Source organism: Eretmochelys imbricata, chromosome 3, assembly GCF_965152235.1.
Source record: "Eretmochelys imbricata isolate rEreImb1 chromosome 3, rEreImb1.hap1, whole genome shotgun sequence".
Classification (NCBI taxonomy): domain Eukaryota; kingdom Metazoa; phylum Chordata; order Testudines; family Cheloniidae; genus Eretmochelys; species Eretmochelys imbricata.
This window is the reverse complement of record NC_135574.1, coordinates 41,112,587-41,131,621: the sequence shown is the minus strand read 5'-3', so window position 1 is coordinate 41,131,621 and position 19,035 is coordinate 41,112,587. Positions and strand designations below refer to the sequence as shown.

Here is a 19,035-nt window from a genome sequence, read left to right as displayed (position 1 = left end):
TATAATTAGCAAGTGGATGAGCTCTGGGAAAGAATGGAAGCTGAAAAGCACATCCAAAATGAAGAGGTTGGCACTGCCCCTTTGGTTACCCACCAAACAGAACCAGAAAATAAAACCTTTCTTTCAAAAATTACAGTGTAAATGTGGAACAGCTTCTTAGTGGTTGCATTACGTACTTTGTAATCTGTCCAGGTCAACAGGATCAAGAGCTGCAACTGCTTCAGAGACTCTAGATGGCCTGCTAATACCTGACTTGTTCACTGCTCTCACACGGAATGTGTAAGACCGTCCCTCAAACAGTCCAGTTACAGGGTATTTGCAGATTTTTACTGGAGCATCATTGCACTGGACCCAGTTTTCTGTACCCACTTCACATCTAGGAGTAAGAAAAGGAGATCATTTATCAGGGTGCCAAAATGAACATGCGCAATTAGTATTGTGCCTACTAACAGAGAGCCAGATCCACAGCTGATGTAAATCGGTGTAGCTTCATTGACTTTCATGGAGAAACCCCGATTGATGTCAGCTGGGTATATGGCCCATAATACTTTATTACTGAGAGAAAATTTGTTGTGTTATATCAAAAGGAACAATACACTAGATTATACACTTAATGGGTGAAATTCACCCATGGTCTACGCACCATGTAAAGCCTTATTTTGATTGTTTAAATGGAACTTAAATAATCCATAGACATAGTAAAGCCCTCAACAGAGTGGTGAATTTCACCCTAATGAATGCCATTTTAAAATCAACATTTACCTACAGTTCCCAGAAGTCTGGGAGATAGGACATAACTACAGTGTATCAGATACAACAATGTAGCAACTGTGGGTACATTGTTATTTTTAATATAGAATACTATATATACTGAAATTATATCAGTAATATTTGTGTGTATAGTACATTGCTCATTTTAAATATTAAGGATGAGATACTGGGCTTTGACTACAGCTAAGGAGCACTCCTTGCAGGTCAGGTGGAGTGCAAAGGTGGCCTTGGATTCCCCTAATCCTGACCTTCCTGTCCTGTGCAAGACCTCCAACATAATTTAGAGCAGATTTCAGGAACAAAAGGGCTATAATTTGGCTTAAACTGCCAGCTGAGTAGTCCCTTGGTTTGGATGAATCACTGTCTGGAGTACACAAACACCAGTTTAAGATAACGTGAAGGAGAAGAGGGCATGGTTGGAGCACTGCTTCACATAATGCTCCCTAGCAACTGGAACAACCCCTTGAGGGCTGCTCCCACAGGGTGCAAATCAGAACAGCCCTAAGGCTGCTCTAACTTGTTCCAGGAACTACAGTGGCCCCAAATAGACTCAGTATTGGGATGCAGGGCATAAAAATAGTGACTTTTTTCAGTACATACAGGTTGATACACAAAAAACAAATTCACACACACCTGTCGACAAAATATCCTATGACTGGACTCTCACTGGCTGTATTTGGTGGTTTCCAGGTTACAATGACATAATCTCTGTTAGCATCATAGCATTTAACATCCATTGGTGCCCCAGGTGCCCCAGCAATTAATGCGTCAGCATCTAGATAAGAAAAAAAATCAAATCAGATTTGACTACAATACTTCTCAGGTTTGGAGAGAGACTCCGTTGTATAGCACAACAAAGATGAATTACACAGATTGCCCAATCCATATACTACTCCTGTTTTATCCCAGTGAGACTCCAATGATTTCCATGAGGTTACACTGGAATAACACAGTGGTGAAGCAAGCCCAGTGAGGTCTATCTATAGGTTTAGAAACCTGGCTGAAAATTTTGGAGGGTTGAAATGGATAATAGGCACCAAATTCTCACTGACTTTCAATAGGAGTTGAACAACTAACTTCCCTTTGTGCTTCTGAAAATCTCACCCCTCAGAAAGATGGATTTCATTCATTCCTTAGTCAGAAAGAGGCACTCACTGAAGATCATGTGGTCATGAAAAAGACATTTCCTAAGGCTATTTGGCGTGGGAGCATTTGCTATATTTCTAAGGGTACCTCCTAATTCAAACCTTGAGATACAGACACCGATTAGTAATTAATGTTTCTCAGATGAGACACCTATATGTGGCCTGATCCTAAAAAGTGTTGAGGGCCCACAACTCCTAATGAAGACTATTAACAGGTGGAGTTTTCATTCTGCTTGGAAAGGCATATACAGCTATTGGATAACTTCTTCTTTCCTGGTTTTGTCTCTACTGTTGACAGAAACAACCACCACCCAACAGAAACCTCAATCTAAACTTGTCAAGGTTCCCTCCCCACTCTGAACTCTAGGGTACTGATGTGGGGACCAGCATGAAAAAACCCCTACGTTTATTTTTACCACCTTAGGTTAAAAACTTTCCCAAGGCATAAATTTCACCTTGTCTTTGAACAGTATGCTGCCCCACCAAGTGATTTAGACAAAGAATAAGGAAAGGACCACTTGGTGTTCCTATTTCCCCAAAATATCCATCCAAGCCCATACACCCCCTTTCCAGGGGAGGCTTGAGAATAAACAAGATGAGCACAAACCAGCCTTGGATTTTTAAGACCCAAAAAACCCAGTCAGATTCTTAAAAAACAGAACTTTATTAGAAGAACAAAAAAAGATAAGAGAACAACTCTGTAAGATCAGAATGGAAGATAATCTTACAGGCAGTCAGATTCAAAACATAGAATCATAGAATAGAATCATAGAATGTCAGGGTTGGAAAGGACCTCAGGAGGTCATCTAGTCCAACCCCCTGCTCAAAGCAGGACCAATCCCCAATTAAATCATCCCAGCCAGGGCTTTGTCAAGCCTGACCTTAAAAACTTCTAAGGAAGGAGATTCTACCACCTCCCTAGGTAACGCATTCCAGTGTTTCACCACCTTCCTAGTGAAAAAGTTTTTCCTAATATCCAACCTAAACCTCTCCCACTGCAACTTGAGACTATTACTCCTTGTCCTGTCCTCTTCTACCACTGAGAACAGTCTAGAACCATCCTCTCTGGAACCACCTCTCAGGTAGTTGAAAGCAGCTATCAAATCCCCCCTCATTCTTCTCTTCTGCAGACTAAACAATCCCAGTTCCCTCAGCCTCTCCTCGTAAGTCATGTGTTCCAGACCCCTAATCATTTTTGTTGCCCTTCGCTGGACTCTCTCCAATTTATCCACATCCTTCTTGTAGCGTGGGGCCCAAAACTGGACACAGTACTCCAGATGAGGCCTCACCAATGTCGAATAGAGAGGGACAATCACGTCCCTCGATCTGCTCGGTATGCCCCTACTTATACATCCCAAAATGCCATTGGCTTTCTTGGCAACAAGGGCACACTGCTGACTCATATCCAGCTTCTCGTCCACTGTCACCCCTCGGTCCTTTTCCGCAGAACTGCTGCCTAGCCATTCGGTCCCTAGTCTGTAGCTGTGCATTGGGTTCTTCCGTCCTAAGTGCAGGACCCTGCACTTATCCTTATTGAACCTCATCAGATTTCTTTTGGCCCAATCCTCCAATTTGTCTAGGTCCTTCTGTATCCTATCCCTGCTCTCCAGCGTATCTACCACTCCTCCCAGTTTAGTATCATCTGCAGATTTGCTGAGAGTGCAATCCACACCGTCCTCCAGATCATTTATGAAGATATTGAACAAAACCGGCCCCAGGACCGACCCCTCGAGAATCCCTCAAGGCAAAACCTTAAGTTACAAAAAGACACAAAAACAGGAATACACATTTCCTCCTGCACTGCGAATTTCACAAGCCAAAACAAAGAAAACCTAATGCATTTTCTAGCTAGATTACTTACTAACTTTACAGGAGTTGGAGGGCTTGCATCCTTGATCTGTTCCTGGCAAAGGTATCACAGAGACAAACAAAAGCCTTCCCCCAGCCCCCCACCTCCAGATTTGAAAGTATCTTGTCCCCATTGGTCATTTTGGGTCGGGTTCCAGCGAGGTTACCTTAGCTTCTTAACCCATTACAGGTAAAAGGACTTTGTCTCTGGCCAGGAGGGATTGTATAGCACTGTATACAGAAAGGTGGTTACCCTTTCTATTTATGACAAAGCTTCTTCCCAAGTCTTGACTGTTCCTAAGGCTTACTCTGCATATTCTCAGAGACGTACTGCACCTCAAGAAACATCCACCTGCTGAAGTTTTTATGCTGTATCTTTATGCAGGTTTCCAGCACCTGAGTTTAGGGTGAGTCAGAGAAGTCCTGTATCTCTGTCCACAACTTGCCATCCTATTGCAATGACAATGGTGTTGAGAGGTAGATGCTCAGGGCCAGGCCCCTATATGATCCCACCCTTTGAAATTTCAGAACTATGGGCCTGATTGAACTCTTATGTTATATACACAGAGGTTACCCTCTACCTTCAGATCACGGCCCACATGAAAACGGGGATCAGGTACCACCTTAGCACTTTGTCTCCCCTGGGTATGGATCTCATGGAGGGCTCTCCACAAATCCAGGGACCTGTGAGTGAGAAGGGATCAAAGTGTAGGTGGGGAAAGGATATGCTCATTATTCACCTACCTGCACAGCGGAGATTCCCCAAGAAAGCTAATATGCTTTCCATGACCTTTTCAAGTGGGATTCTCCCTCCAAGGGAGTGGACTAGGAACAAGGAAAGCCTAGTAGCCTGGCTCTAGTGAGGGCAGGGAGTGTGGCTGCCAGGGACAGATGGTACGTCTATACTACATTTTAAAACCCATGGGGCTGAGTCTCAGAGACTGGGTTTACAGACTCAGGCTCACGTAGGTCATGCTATGGCACTAAAAATAGCTGTGTGAATATTCAGGCACAGACTGGAGCTTCGGCTCTAGAACACACCTACTCCCTGGCCTCAGAGTCTGAGCCTGAATGTCTACACAGTTTTTAGTGCTATAGTGAGACCCCGAGTCAGTAGAATCAGGCTCTGAGACTCGCACCGTGTGGGGGTTAAAATGCAGTGTAGCCATAGAGCCAATGCAGTTTGTGCGCTAGCCCCACAGGAAATGATGAACACCGAGCCACCACCCATATCTACCCCACCAAACAAATGGAACTGTCTGGATGAAATCTTTGTGAGGAAGACCATATGCACACGCTGGTACACTTGTAAACAGAACAGGCCAGATCCTCAGTGGGAGTATATCAGCATAGCTTCCTTGACTTCAGTGGAGCTGCACCAATTTACAAGTGCTGAGGATCAGAATTAAAGAACCGCACAGACAGAAACATACTCATTTTTAGAAACAAAAGAAATGTAGAGCCATGCTCTGCCCACAGATGCATGTGGGAGCTCAGGCTGATTCAGTGGGAGTTGTGAATGCAAATATGAGGGCAAACTCTGACCTGTATTCTATTTTAATATGTTCCTCTGCTTTTCATCTATGTCTCTTGTGAAAAACACAGTCCTTTGGCAAGCCAACTTTTTCTGTCTCTTCCCCAAGTGTTAAACAAAGTGCTAGGCTGTGACTGGCTCTGATACACTGAAGGGAGGGTACTGGAATCTTTCTTCCCCCCCTCCGCCCCACCCTCTGTGCAAGGGTCATGCATAACAGTCCCTGAACTTGAGAACGTAAATGGCCTGACCCAGCCAAGTGAGCCCAGTAGCAAAAGCCAGCACAAAGAGGAGGGGTTTGGTGCAGGCACGTTCAAGGCTCTATGTGACAGAGTGTAGGGAATTAACCAGTGAGCCTACATGTTGATCATTCTACACCAATTAGTTCCCCCAGAGAAGGTAGACTGGTGCAATTGAAGTTAATTATCTAATCAGGTGTGAGGGGTGGGTGAGCTAAAGAGCCAAATAGCCCATCAGCTGGAGACTGATAAGAAAGGCACAGGAAGGAAGTGAGGGGGAGAGAGGAACAGACCTAACTGAGACCAGTCTCAGAGATCTCATAAAAGGGAGACCTGTGCTCCTCTCCAGTCCCGAAAGTCCCATAAGCATGGGGAAGGAATGTAAACAAATGGCATGGTGTGGGTACACAAGCATGGAGTCTGAGCAAGTTTCTGTGGTGCGAGGAGGCAGGAGCAGACAGCACCCTGTTACACTGTAGCGTGCCAGTCAGAAAAGATGGCCCTCTGTGAAGAAAGGAGTAGGCTGCACCATCATGAAGGATGGCCTCCTTGGGTCTCTAGAAAGGATCATATTTTCAGGAGCACAATCACACCTTGAGCTTCTCCTGGTGCAGTGTGACTTTATTGTCCCTGACAGAGACGAGTGGATAAATTTCACATCTATATAATGCCATGCTTTGGACTTCTTTTAGGCTTCCTTTATTATACTATGGTACTAAATTAAGTGACTTTTCCTAATTGCATTTGCTAAGTCTTCTCCCAACGAAGAATGAAAAGCATACCTCTGACAAACATGAATGCACTGTATTCGGTCACCCCGCCTTTTGTGATTATGCGCAGGGTGTATAAGCCTTCATCATCCTTGTTCAGGTGCGTGAAAGACAGTGCTGCCTGGCCTTCTCCAAAGTACGTTTTCGTCCACTTGGAGTCTTTTATTAGCACACCTGGAAGAGAATTGTGATCAAGCATGTGTCACTGAATTAGCAATAGCAATCTTCATCCAAGCTCAGTTCTGCGTTAATCAGTGGCATGGACTGCTGTTTATGCCAGCTTTACTCAACATGGTAGTATTAGTATGCTACGAAAATATTTATCTACAAGCACTAAGCTGTGCCCATGAAAACTCATTTGACCAATGAGTATGGGTAGAGGAGTGTACAATTTAGCTATTCTGTGCTGTACCTGCTACAGCAAAGGGAATGACTTCCCTTCACCATCATTTTTAATAGACTGAAACAAAAATATTTTAAGCCCCGTTTTGAAACAATGCTGAAAATCTAAAGTACACAATAACGACAGCAATGTGTAATGTTTATGCTTTTAAATACACTTTTCTATCTATTCAGGTCAAATGTCAGATTAGTCAGATTTGTTTCTTTAACTTTAAAGGCTTAATCTGAAGCCTTGCTGTAAAGATCCACTGACTCTTAAACCCTCCAGACATGCCTGCTGAGCAGCGAATCCAATTAAATCTGAATTTCTCACAGGTCAGAGGTGGCGCCCCACGATTAATGTAAATTAGTCTGATTGACTAGTGAGCTGGGAGCAATGGAATGAGCAGAATATTTTATGATGGCCAAGAAAGTCCCTCTGTCTTCTTTTCTTTTAATCATTGATTGGAGAACTTTTGATTTTTAACCCACTGAGTGCTATTCAAATCAACGCAGCAGCACTACATTCAAAGTTCAGCCACAGCGCTATGCTTGGTTATTACCCTGTTGCTCAAATACACTTGGAGTAGATGTTCAAAAGGTTGCAGACAAATTATTTTAGCCAATGAATATATATATTGAAGACAGAGCTCCACAGTGGTGAAGCACAGGGGGTGGAAAAAAATGTGACAAATCTTCAGATGATAAAGCTGACAGTAAAGGACCAGGTAATGAATATCTGGCCATCTGACTACATAAATTGAAGCAATAAGTTATACCATTACCCAGGTATTTCCTGCAAGCCTGATTCTTAAGGGAATTTTTCAGGATTTGTACAAGGTAATTGCAGTGAGATCTCTTTCCAGCTCTTAATCATGGGCTCCTTATATGACATACCTACAATTCCCCTTTCTATTGCATCTTGCACAGTTTGTGCTCACTGCATTGTATAGAGCTGTGTGAACAGTCTGCGATGAAAGCTGAAAGCCCCCTGCAGCTAGAACTTTTGCATTTTCTTTTTAATTTATTTCCAGTTTATGAAAAACTTGGAGCAAAGTGATCACAATGAAGTTCAAGGCTGAGTGCTCAGCTCCTCTGAAAATCAGGCCACTTACTTAGGTGCCTGAATGTGGATATGGGTTCCTTTCTTTGGGCATTCAAGTTTGAAAATATAGGGGCTTCAGTGACTTCCCAAGCAAGGCCAGAAAGGAAGTCAGCTTTGGAGCCTAGAATAGGACTCAGGAGTTCTGTCTGTCTAGGCAGTTATGTGGTCTGCTATGACCATAATATCTGAGTTCCAGGCTCTCCGTTCTGTTCTCAAACTACTCGAATGTGCCTCTTTCTCCATGTACTATATGCTATCAATTCCTCGAGAATCTGCTATAGAATGAGTCTGGAAGTGCCAGGGATCTTGACTCACTCAAGGTACCTGAAAACTCAGAACTCTGCCATGTGTTAATTAGGCCAAACATTCCCTAAAAGTTGCAGCTTGTTTCTATTTAAATCATATATGCATTGATAGAAATTACTGTGTTTCGGGTTTTTCCCTCACATTAATTTCCCATGTTACATATTATGTTATGTTAAAACATCAGCCAAATTCTGCACTCACTCACTTTTGCGTAAATCTGATGTAACTCCTTGGACCTCCATGATGTTCTTCAGATACCCATACAAATGAGTGAAGAATCTGACCCTACATCTTTATAATGCATTTATTACTTTAGAATTTTTTTTAAAAAAATCTGCAACCAGACAAAATCATATCCAAACTGGACTTAGATGTACAATCTTCAATAATAATTTCATTTCAGTTTCTTTAGCATCTTAAACTGGTTTAAATTAAGGTAGGAATTTTATATGTACTGCTTATAGTGTCAGAACCTTGAAACCATTTCAGAGGATTTGATTCAATAGATTTACATATCTCCTAGAGTTTAGTGACCAACAACTACTCTGAAGTTTATTAATTTTGAATAAACACAACATTCTCTTGCGTATAATTAATATAAGTAAACCACAGAGAGCCATCTCGTGTCTTTAGTTGTATATCATTTGCATAATAAAATCAGTAAACGTTTAAGAAAAATAGAAATTTATTTTAGTACCAAACCAGAATTAAATATAAATTGTCTGAAATAATAAATGTTAGTCCAAGATTTGAGTTCAAGGCCAGAGTCCCTGTGAAACTGGAGCACTTTAAAAGACAATCATCATGTTAGTTCCATTATTAACCTTCTTGCCCCCAAAAATTTATGCAGTGGGTCTCCTGCCTTAAAAGTGTCACTGCCACAATTTGAAGCATATAGCAGGTGTTCACTACAATAATATAATAATCACATTAATCCCTGCTATTCTTCGGGGAAATCTCGCCACATAAGCTTCCCCATGATGTCAGTGTGATACGCATGTGCGCAGGTCAGTTTTTACCGCTAGTGTTCAAGAGAACAATACCGTTTTATTTTTCATTAAATCATTTGGATATTGGACTGAAATCCTAGCCTCATTCAAGTCAATGGCAAGACACCTATTGACTTCAGTGGGGCCAGGATTTCACCCCCAATCTTCACCTCAGTGAGGATATTCTCATCCCAGTGCTTGAGGAAGTTACACCAACCGTACAAATCTTCACGTATCTTAATGAGAATATGTTGGTGTCCTTAGGGACTAAACCTACAGGCCCAAATCTTGAAGTCCTTTTCCACTTTTCATAATCCAAGGAAAATTCCCATTGAACTAAAAATTGAGTACAATTGGACATCTGTTGGATACCTGCAATTCCGTTTAGCTTCAGTAGCAACTGCTATATATTTCAGCACCTTTCTGGATTGGGCCCAGTCAGAGTTTTGCCTGACTAACAACAATGTGAAAACTGATGGCTGAAACGAGCTCCCAGTGGGAGCAGGTTCAGCACCCAGAATACAGGCATCAGGGTTTGGCTCACAGTGAATAAAACTGTAGTTATTGTTTATTATTTGTATTGTGGTAGCACCTAGGAGCTCCAGTCTTGGACCAGGACCCCTTGTGCTAAGCATTGACAAACCCAGAACAGAAAAGCAGTCCCTGCCCCAAAGGATCAGACAAGAATAGATATATACGTAGCATAGATCTGAAATTAAAAAGTGGCATTTCCAGCCAAAATCCATTCCTGCTTTATGGTGAGCAAAATCCATTCCTTGGTGATGGTGAGTATTTCCATCAGACTGGCAGGGGCACAATTCCAGCAACAGTTGTGTGGGAATCCTCCCTCCAAAATGTGGGCACTTCACAGAGAGGCTGCCCCAAGTGATCGTGACAAATGATCCATATTCTCACTACATCTCACTACATCCAAGATGTCCTCTTCAGAGTCCTGCTTGAGGGTATCTAGGTACGTTGGCAAGAGAAATCTCTAGTGATCCCTCCTAACAGCCAATGAACATATTTGTATTAGTTACTTTTATGTTTTATGAATGATTTACTTACAAATAAATATCCTCCCCTTCTTCCTCCCTCCCAAAAAATACCTAAAATTACGCTAATAGGTATAAATTAAAGAGTGTTCCTGTAGGTTTCTAACACACAGCCACCCAAAGAATTTCAGCCTGGAGTGCCCAATGGGAATTCTTGGCTACTGAAGTGACAGTACAGTAATACAAAACATTTGAATGCCTTTGTGGTTATGTTTCTCTGAGCACATGGGGCTGTTGTTCCACAAATGTCCTTCTCCAATAACCCGGTTTCTTCTATGTACTTACATGACTCCATCACTATAGTATGTGATCACCTCCCAAGTATTTAAAAATAGAAATAACAATAAAATCATTCTGTGTCTCTTCCTTCCTAGCTTGTAGGAGAAATGGAATTATTATTTCACAGGTATATTTGTTTGCTTTGTTTGGGTGGATGAGAGGCTGTTTTCTGTGTCCACATGTATGTCAAGAGTTTAGCGGGAAGAAGTCCGATTAACTATGACAGCAGATAAATCCTCCACCCAACATCCCCACATTTTAATGCAGATGAAGCAACAGAATGGAGTTAGGAGGAGGGGGCCATGAAGAGACCAATGATATTCTGGGTGAGGGGTGGCTTATTAGGGCCTTTGTAAATCTCCACACTTCTGAAAGAATTAATATGATAGATGCCTCTGTCAAATGATGTGTGGTTGGCACTACCTACAGGCACAGTAGAACCTCAGAGTTACGAACACCAGAGTTACGAACTGACTGGTCAACCACACACCTCATTTGGAACCAGAAGTACGCAATCAGGCAGCAGAGACAAAAAGAAAAAAGCAAACGCTGTATAGTACACTACTGTACTAAATGTAAACTATTAAAAAAAAAAGGGAAAGTTTAAATAAAGATTTGACAAGGTAAGGAAACTGGTTCTGTGCTTGTTTCATTTAAATTAAGATGGTTAAAAGCAGCATTTTTCTTCTGCATAGTAAAGTTTGAGAGCTATATTAAGTCAATGTTCAGTGGTAAACTTTGAAAGAACAACCATAATGTTTTCTTCAGAGTTACGAACAAGCTCCATTCCCGAGGTGTTCGTGACTCTGAGGTTCTACTGTACCTATGCAAATCCTCAGGAGATGAATCTGTGTCTCGACAGTTGACACTAAGTTCAGATTCCTTCAAACTGCCCGGTTAGCTTCTCCATAACACTCTGTGTCCCTTACCTAGTTATTTTGGCATCTACTTCTTCTTACTCTTCAAACATGGTCATTTTGGACAACACTCACTCCAGAAGAGTTGGACTATGAAGGAAAATATCTCTCATCTGAGATAATGACAGGAGGTAAAAGGAGATATATTGGGAACTGTGTTACAATCAATCTTTTTTCTCTTAGGAAGGTGAATTCTAAGCCTACATACAGACTTGAGGGAGAGAATCCACACCTGAACAATTAAAACTCAGTTACATAGAGGCATGTACATTATCTCAGTGCAAATCCACTTACCATCTCTGTACCATTCAGCGCGAGGTCGAAGCCTTGTCAGATCTGGAGTGATCAGCAGAGCACATTTGAGGGTAACTGTTTCACCTTCCATCCCAAACGTGACACCAAACTTCTCCAAAAACTGAACATCAATATGGGTGAAGCAAACTTCTGATGGCAGGGGCACTGCACACAGAGAAATCAGGAGACTATTGAGCACTAGTACATGATACTTGGCACTAAAGGATTATTGTCCAGATAAAAGCAGTAGATTGAATCCAAAGCTGATACATACTGCTGGTCAATACTTGTAGCTGGAAAGTTAAAAGCATATGGACATCTTACATTGTGACATCTTAAGCAAAGCCAGAGGCAATATTTATTATTCTGAGCTGAAAAAATATTCCTCGGGCTCCTGACAATGATAAGATTGCATAACGTGTCTACATTTTCTCACAAACAGGAAAACATACTTACAATTGATGGGTAATATCCCAGCAGGGTATGGCTCTTCATCCCCTCTGAACCCTGTAAAACAAGGACAGTTAAGATCCAACCCAAACAAGTGTGATATTTATTTCTTATTTGTAGCAGTATTGTAGCCATGCTGGTACCAGCATATGAAAGAGACAAGGTAGGTTAGGTAATATCTTTTATTAGACCAATTTCTGTCAGTGGAAGGCACAAGCTTTCAAGATTCAGACAGCACTTTTCTTCAGTTCTGGAGAAAATAACCAGAGTGTCTGAACTCAATACAAGGTAGAACAGATTACTGAGTGTAAGGGGACTGTTGACCTCTTACTAACATTCAGTGGCGGTGTTTTGGTTGGCTAGCTCCCAGTACTAAAAGGGGAAGGGTCTATGGGAAACCAGGACCCTGAGACGGATGGTCCCCAGGAACAATGGGGAGAGGCCAATGTTCTCAGGTCAGCCTGAATGACAGGGCGGGCGGGCTAATCAGAGGGTCAGGAGGCAAAGGAGGTCCCGTTCTCCGTGTGAGCTGGATTTGCCTGGGTCAGACGGAGTGGCGCCGAGCTAAGGAGAAAGCAGGGGCCCAAGCTAAGCTGGGGAGCAGAGCTGTGCCAGATTCAGAGGGACCAGAAAAGCAGCCCACGAAGCAGGTCAGTGCTGGGAGCAGAGTCACAGAAGCAGTCTGCAGAGCAGACCTGTCCTGGGAGCAGAGCTGCAGCAACCAGAGGCAGAGGGGCCAGAGAAGCAGCCCAGGGAGCTGGAGGCAGAGCAGCAGCAGTGCTGAGACAGAGTGGTGCAACTGGGGCTGGAGCAGTCCGGAGCTGGGTGCGGTGAGCAGCTGAGGAGAGCGAGGGGGACCCTGGGCAGTGGGCCCAGCACAGGGAGACGCCTCAGCCAAGAGGCTCTGCAGGCCAGGCTTGGATCGTAACCCCAACAGGGTGGGGGCAACACTGGGAAGAAGGGTCCTACCACTTAGAGCCTTAGAGCGTGTGGCCACCACCAGAGCAAGCGTCCAACCCACAGCATCCCTGCAGCACAGCCAGGGCCGGAGAAGAAGGCCTAGGACTTACAAGGAACAGACTGTGAACTGCCCTGACGTTCCAGAGACACTGTTTGTGATGTTCCCTGCCACAGAGCGGGTTGATGTGTTTCCTTTAACCTTTCCCATTTTTCCTTATTCTTTTTAAAATTAATTGTTGATTAAATAACTTGCATTTGCTTTAACTTGTATATAATGGTCAGTGGGTCAGAGAAGTGCCCAGTGCAGAGAGAGTACCCCAGAGTGGGGACACCCTAGCTCCTGTCCTAGGTGACCACAGCAGGGTTGGGGGTCGAGCCCCCCAGGAATCCTGGGCCCAGCCTTGTTGGGATTACGAGGCCTCTGCCAGACAGGAGAGTGGAAGGGGAGTCCTCAAGAGCAGGGAGGCCACTGGGTAAAAGAAGTGGGAGTGAGGACTCAGATCCTTTCACTAGTCCACTTCACCGGGGTAGTGCAGAAGCCAGGAAAGTTCCCCACAATAGCGGGACTATTCCCCCGCTTACATGAGCATAAGGGTTTCACGCATAACGTGGACAATCAAGGGTTGGCAGGCAGTAGTGTGTGCTACAAAATGTTGTAGCAAGCCATAAAAACAGTGTCTCTATTAAGTCCGTGGTTTTTAGTGTCTAGCAGAGTTAAGAATGTTTGTCCCCAGGCTCATCTTTTGAGGGTGCTATACAGGTTTCCTTTGAGGATGAGGACTGATTTTTTTATTATATTTATTCCAGGTTTAATTGCTATATAGGACTTACTCCTCACAACCACAGCAGCATTGGTTGACACCTGCCCATGGATATTTGTTGCAACTGCTGTATAGGTAGCAGTATCATCAAAATTAGCTCTGTGGGGAAAAGAGGAAAATAAAGTACTGTTAATATAAACAAAATTCATAAGTAAAGATCATAGAATCAAAGAATACTAGGGTTGGAAGAGACCTCAGGAGGTCATCTAGTCCAACCCCCTGCTCAAAGCAGGACCAACACCAACTAAATCATCTCAGCTGGGGATTTGTCAAGCTGGCCCTTAAAAACCTTTAAGGATGGAGATTCCACCACCTCCTTAGGTAACCCATTCCAGTGCTTCACCACCTTCCTAGTGAAATGGTGTTTCCTAATATCCAACCTACACCTCCCCTACTGCAATTTGAGACCATTGCTTCTTGTTCTGTCATCTGCCACCACTGAGAACGGCCGAGCTCCATCCTCTTTGGAACCCCCCCTCAGGTAATTGAAGGCTGCTATCAAATCCCCCCTCACGCTTCTCTTCTGCAGACTAAATAACCCCAGTTCCCTCAGCCTCTCCTCGTAAGTCATGTGTTCCAGTCCCCTAATCATTTTTGTTGCCCTCTGCTGGACTCTCTCCAATTTGTCCACATCCCTTCTGTAGTGGAGGGACCAAAACTGGATGCAATACTCCAGGTGTGGCCTCACCAGTGCCGAATAGAGGGGAATAATCACTTCCCTTGATCTACTGGCAATGCTTCTACTAATACAGCCCAATATGCCATGGACCTTCTTGGCAACAAGGGCACACTGGTGACTCATATCCAGCTTCTTGTTCACTGTAATCCCCAGGTCCTTTTCCGCATTTGTTTGACCTTGTGCTTGTTTGTTTGAACAGTGTGACTGTTTGACTGTGTGCTTGTTTTTTTCTGCAGAACATTTGTTTGACCCCGTGCTTGTTTGTTCAGATAGTGTGACTGTTTGATCATGTGCTTGTTTGTTCTAATAGTGTGACTGTTTTACCGTGTGGGTGTTTGATTGAAAAGTGTGAATTGGGAGTGCTTTGTTCCAGGTGGGCCTTGAGTGGTTGATTGGAGGAAAGGCTTTGAGCCAGACCACCTGCTTCAAGCCAGCAGCCTTATAAAAAGGCAGTCAGTTGTGAACGAATAAGCAGCAAACCGAGGTCAGGCAAACAGAGGGAGTTTGCCTGGGGGGAGTTCGCAGAGTGTTTCTGCCTTTCAGGCTCCTGTGAATAGTACATACAACACCTGAGGAGCCTCTTAGAAGGAAGACATGGATAGTGAGCGATCAGCTGTTGTGACCTGCACAGAATGTGCCATGTTTGTCTTTCTCCCAGAGGACAGAAGCGACTTCGTATGTACAAAGTGCAAGCTGGTCTGTATATTGGAAGAGAAGGTTAGAGGACTAGAGAACCAGGTATCAACCCTCCGTTACATCAGAGAAAATGAAGATTTTCTGGATAGAAGTCAGTGTTTGGTTCTGGAAGCAAAACATGCCAAAGAATCAGAGTGTGCAGTACAGAACGGGGAAGAGTATTGGCAGCAGGTGACCTCCAGAAGAAAGAGGAGAACCTATGTACCCCCAATACAGATAGAGGGGCGAAACTGTTTTGAGGCTCTCTCCACAGGTACTACTATGGAGAAGGATTTGGAAGAGCCCTCTGTGGGAAGGTATCAGAAAGAAACCTCATCAACCAGAAGGCATGAGATGCATTGTCCTAGGGATAGGGGTTCCATGACCACCACTCCAAGCTCTGTTGAAGAATTGCCACTTTTAGGTCTGTTATTGAGTGACAAGTGAGACTGAAGTGTTGTCCGACTGGTTTTTGAATGTTATGATTCCTGATGTCAGATTTGTGTCCATTTATTCTTTTGCATAGAGACTGTCCGGTTTGACCAATGTACATGGCAGAGGGGCATTTCTGGCACATGATGGCATATATCACATTGCAGGAAATTGCAAGCAGTTTCTTTTCCCTTTGTACCACTCAGACAACACATAGGTAACAGAGCAGTCCAGGGAATCTGGCCTAATATTGCTATAGACAAATGGGTTTGACCTGATATTTTTTTATTTAAGAAAAGAAGTTGATTAAGGACCAACCAACTTTATTTTTTAAAGGATCCTTAGTGCAGCAGCAGAGGGTCCAATGGTGGAATAACTCACTCTTCAGAGCCTTCTTTGGTGTGGAACTGGCAACATGTTTGCATATCTGTTCGTGTTAAGATTCCAGTGCAAACTTCCACATCCAAGGACAATGGGCCTGATTCTTTTTACACCGAGTTCAAACAGGAGTAACTCCCCTGGAGTTACACTGATGTAAAGTTGTGGTACGGGAAAAGAGAATAGCTCTTTGTATTTTGGTTGCGTAAAAATAAATTTTATGTAAATATACATGACACGTGAGTAGGTTCATGATCTGAGGACTTTGTGCAATTTAAGAGAAGCTCTCTCCATTTATTGGAGACCATGACTTTTAAGAAGCAACCGTGCACATGCCTGCATTCACTTTCATCTCAGAAGAATAATTTGGCATCATCCTGGAAACTCTCAGATGAAATGGATAAAAATATGGCTACAAGATGATGGACACCAAGTGTGAAAGAACAGAACAAACTGAAAAAAGTTTGATGCAAAATACCCAAAAGGATTGCAGATTTTGTGGCATACAGCATGGGTGTTGCTCACATAGCAGGCATGTCACACACTTGCTTTTGAGCCTTGTCATATACTCTGGACTGTGACATGCCACAAAGTGGAACAACCCATCCCGCTTATTTTCAGAAAATTTGCCTTTTCGTGAGAGTAAACATGACCAGATGATGGGTCGAGCAATGGAATTACATCACTATAAATGTACAGGGCTCACAGCACCCCCTTCAGCCATGCATTTTACAAAACAAAGTGGAATAATACAGAGTATATTTTACAATTAATTATCAAAGACACAACAACAACCCCGAGACTGGCTTGTGTTACCACAAAAGCCCAGGATAGTGCCCTAAAAACATGACAGCACTGTAGGGTTACGGTGAAATATTGTATGCTGGGAAAACAAATTAAGCAAATTTTAACTCACAATAGATGCTTTTTTAATACACGCTCAAAATATAAACCAATAATTGTTCACAAATATATCTAAAGTTTAACTGATCCTTTGCTATGGTATCTGGTCTCACGAAACTTTGGACATTAATTCTTAGCTTGTTAATATGATATTTCTGTATTTAGACTTTATAAGAAACACAGGAAAAAATATAATATAAAATTATCAGTATAAAATAACATTAACAGTGTGATGCAAAATGTCAAAAGCAAGGAAAACCTGCAGTAAGTTTTCCACTCTCTTCTTAACCCACCCAATAATGCCTAAGCATTGAAACATACATGGGATATAGGATTCACACTCTTTTCACAACCCACCGCCACAATGCCTTGGTATAATGAAACAAGCAAAGAATGAACTGAGAGCTTTAATCTTAGATTTCTTTGCTTTCATTATTATTTAAACATTTTTACTTGACTTAGTACTGATAACGGGAGGATCAAATAATAATATATCAAAAGGATAACTTTTAACCAAATACCACTTTAAAAATAGTGGATTCGTCATCTTTACTCAGCATTTGCTTTCATACCTATTAGTGCAGAGGTTCTCAAATTTCACTGCACGGAGACTCCCTTCTGACAACAAAAATTACTACACAACCCCAGGAGGGGGGACTGAAGCCTGAGCTCACCGAGCCCCGTTGTCCTGGGTCGGGGGGAGGGGGGGCAAAGCCCGAGTCCTGCTGCACCAAGCAGGCATGGGGGCAAAGCTGAAGCCTGTAACCTGAGCCCCACCACCCAGGGCTGAAGCCCTCGAGCTTCGGCCCTAGGCAGTGGGGTTTGGGCTTTGACCCCGGGTCCCAGCAACTCTAAACCGGCCCTGGCAACGCCATGAAAATGGGGTCCCAACCCACTTTGGGGTCCCAACCCACAGTTTGAGAACCGCTGTATTAGTGGGATGTATTTGATTACTGGTAACCAGTTAATAAACATTGCTAGTTATCAAAATTACACAGTATTCAGAACCATGATTTATTTAGTTACCACCATATGGCATGCAAGTAATCAGGAAACTGTAGAAATGTCTTTTTTAAACTGATGTAGGGCCCCATCCTGTCTTCCTTTGCCACTCAAACCTTTGTTTGACTCAAATCAGAATGCAAGAAATGCAGGATTGTTTCCATGAAATAAGAAAGCACAGTGAGATGTTCAATTAATTTGTCAAACGAATATATAAACGTACTGTCTCAAATTCTGCTCTCGGTTACACATGTGCAACCCCCAGTTGATTGGCTTATTCTGTTATAAGTGATAAGAATTTGGCCCATAGTAGTTTCTCCTGTTTGTGAAAGTCTTTCACACAACAAAAGGACAGAAAAAACATTTATAAAAATAGCATAATGTGATTTAAAATCAGTAGTATTGGTAGGGAATTTGGGTGGGTGAAGTATTTTTACTACTAATGATTAGAGCTGGGCAAAAAAAATTGTAAAAATCATTTTTTCCATTGGTTCCACCAAAACAACTCTCAAATTCAAGTCAATTTTGGCAAACTGTGTCAGTCAAACACAAAAAAATTAAGAAATGTCAAACTGGTTCATTTAGGATTTCTGACACAAGTCATTTCAACTTCTTGTTTGTAAAGACGATTTATTTTGGAATTTCACTCAATTTTATTTTAAAATACACTTTATAAAGGTAAACAACCTTGGCAAATAAACATTTAGGGTCAAAGAAAATGTTTTGCTTGACCCCAAAACAAAAATTTTCAACTTTTTCATTATGCCTGAAAAATTGAACAGGGCTTATTTTAGATAGATCTAAACTGCTTTTTGGTTTGGTTTGGTTTTTTCCTATTCAGCAGTTCAGCCACTGATCCAAAAAGCTGGTTATTCACTAGCTCTACGAATCATTCAATTTTTTAAACTGGTTAGATTTCAAGCTGACAAATTTCCATTAGATTAGAATAAATCTACACTTATAGCTGGGGGTGCAACTCTCGGCTCAAGGATACATACCCATGTGAGCTGTGATTGAGCTAGCCCACAACAATTACAGTGTAGCCACAGCTACACAAGCGGTGGAAGGGGCTAGCCACCCCGAGTACGATCCTGTCCAAGACAGT

General features: G+C 42.7%; 1 protein-coding gene across 1 annotated transcript in view; it reads right to left on the bottom strand.

Moving 5' to 3' along the window:
• Positions 1-19,035, bottom strand: part of MYOM2 (myomesin 2) — a 98,301-nt gene that overhangs the window by 62,463 nt on the left and 16,803 nt on the right. Inside the window, exons 6-11 of the mRNA XM_077811571.1 lie at positions 13,872-13,960; positions 12,087-12,137; positions 11,631-11,795; positions 6,320-6,481; positions 1,405-1,546; positions 177-376 (exon numbers count right to left, since the gene is read on the bottom strand). Coding sequence (XP_077667697.1) covers positions 177-376; positions 1,405-1,546; positions 6,320-6,481; positions 11,631-11,795; positions 12,087-12,137; positions 13,872-13,960 — 809 coding nt within the window. The remainder of the gene's footprint in view (positions 1-176; positions 377-1,404; positions 1,547-6,319; positions 6,482-11,630; positions 11,796-12,086; positions 12,138-13,871; positions 13,961-19,035) is intronic.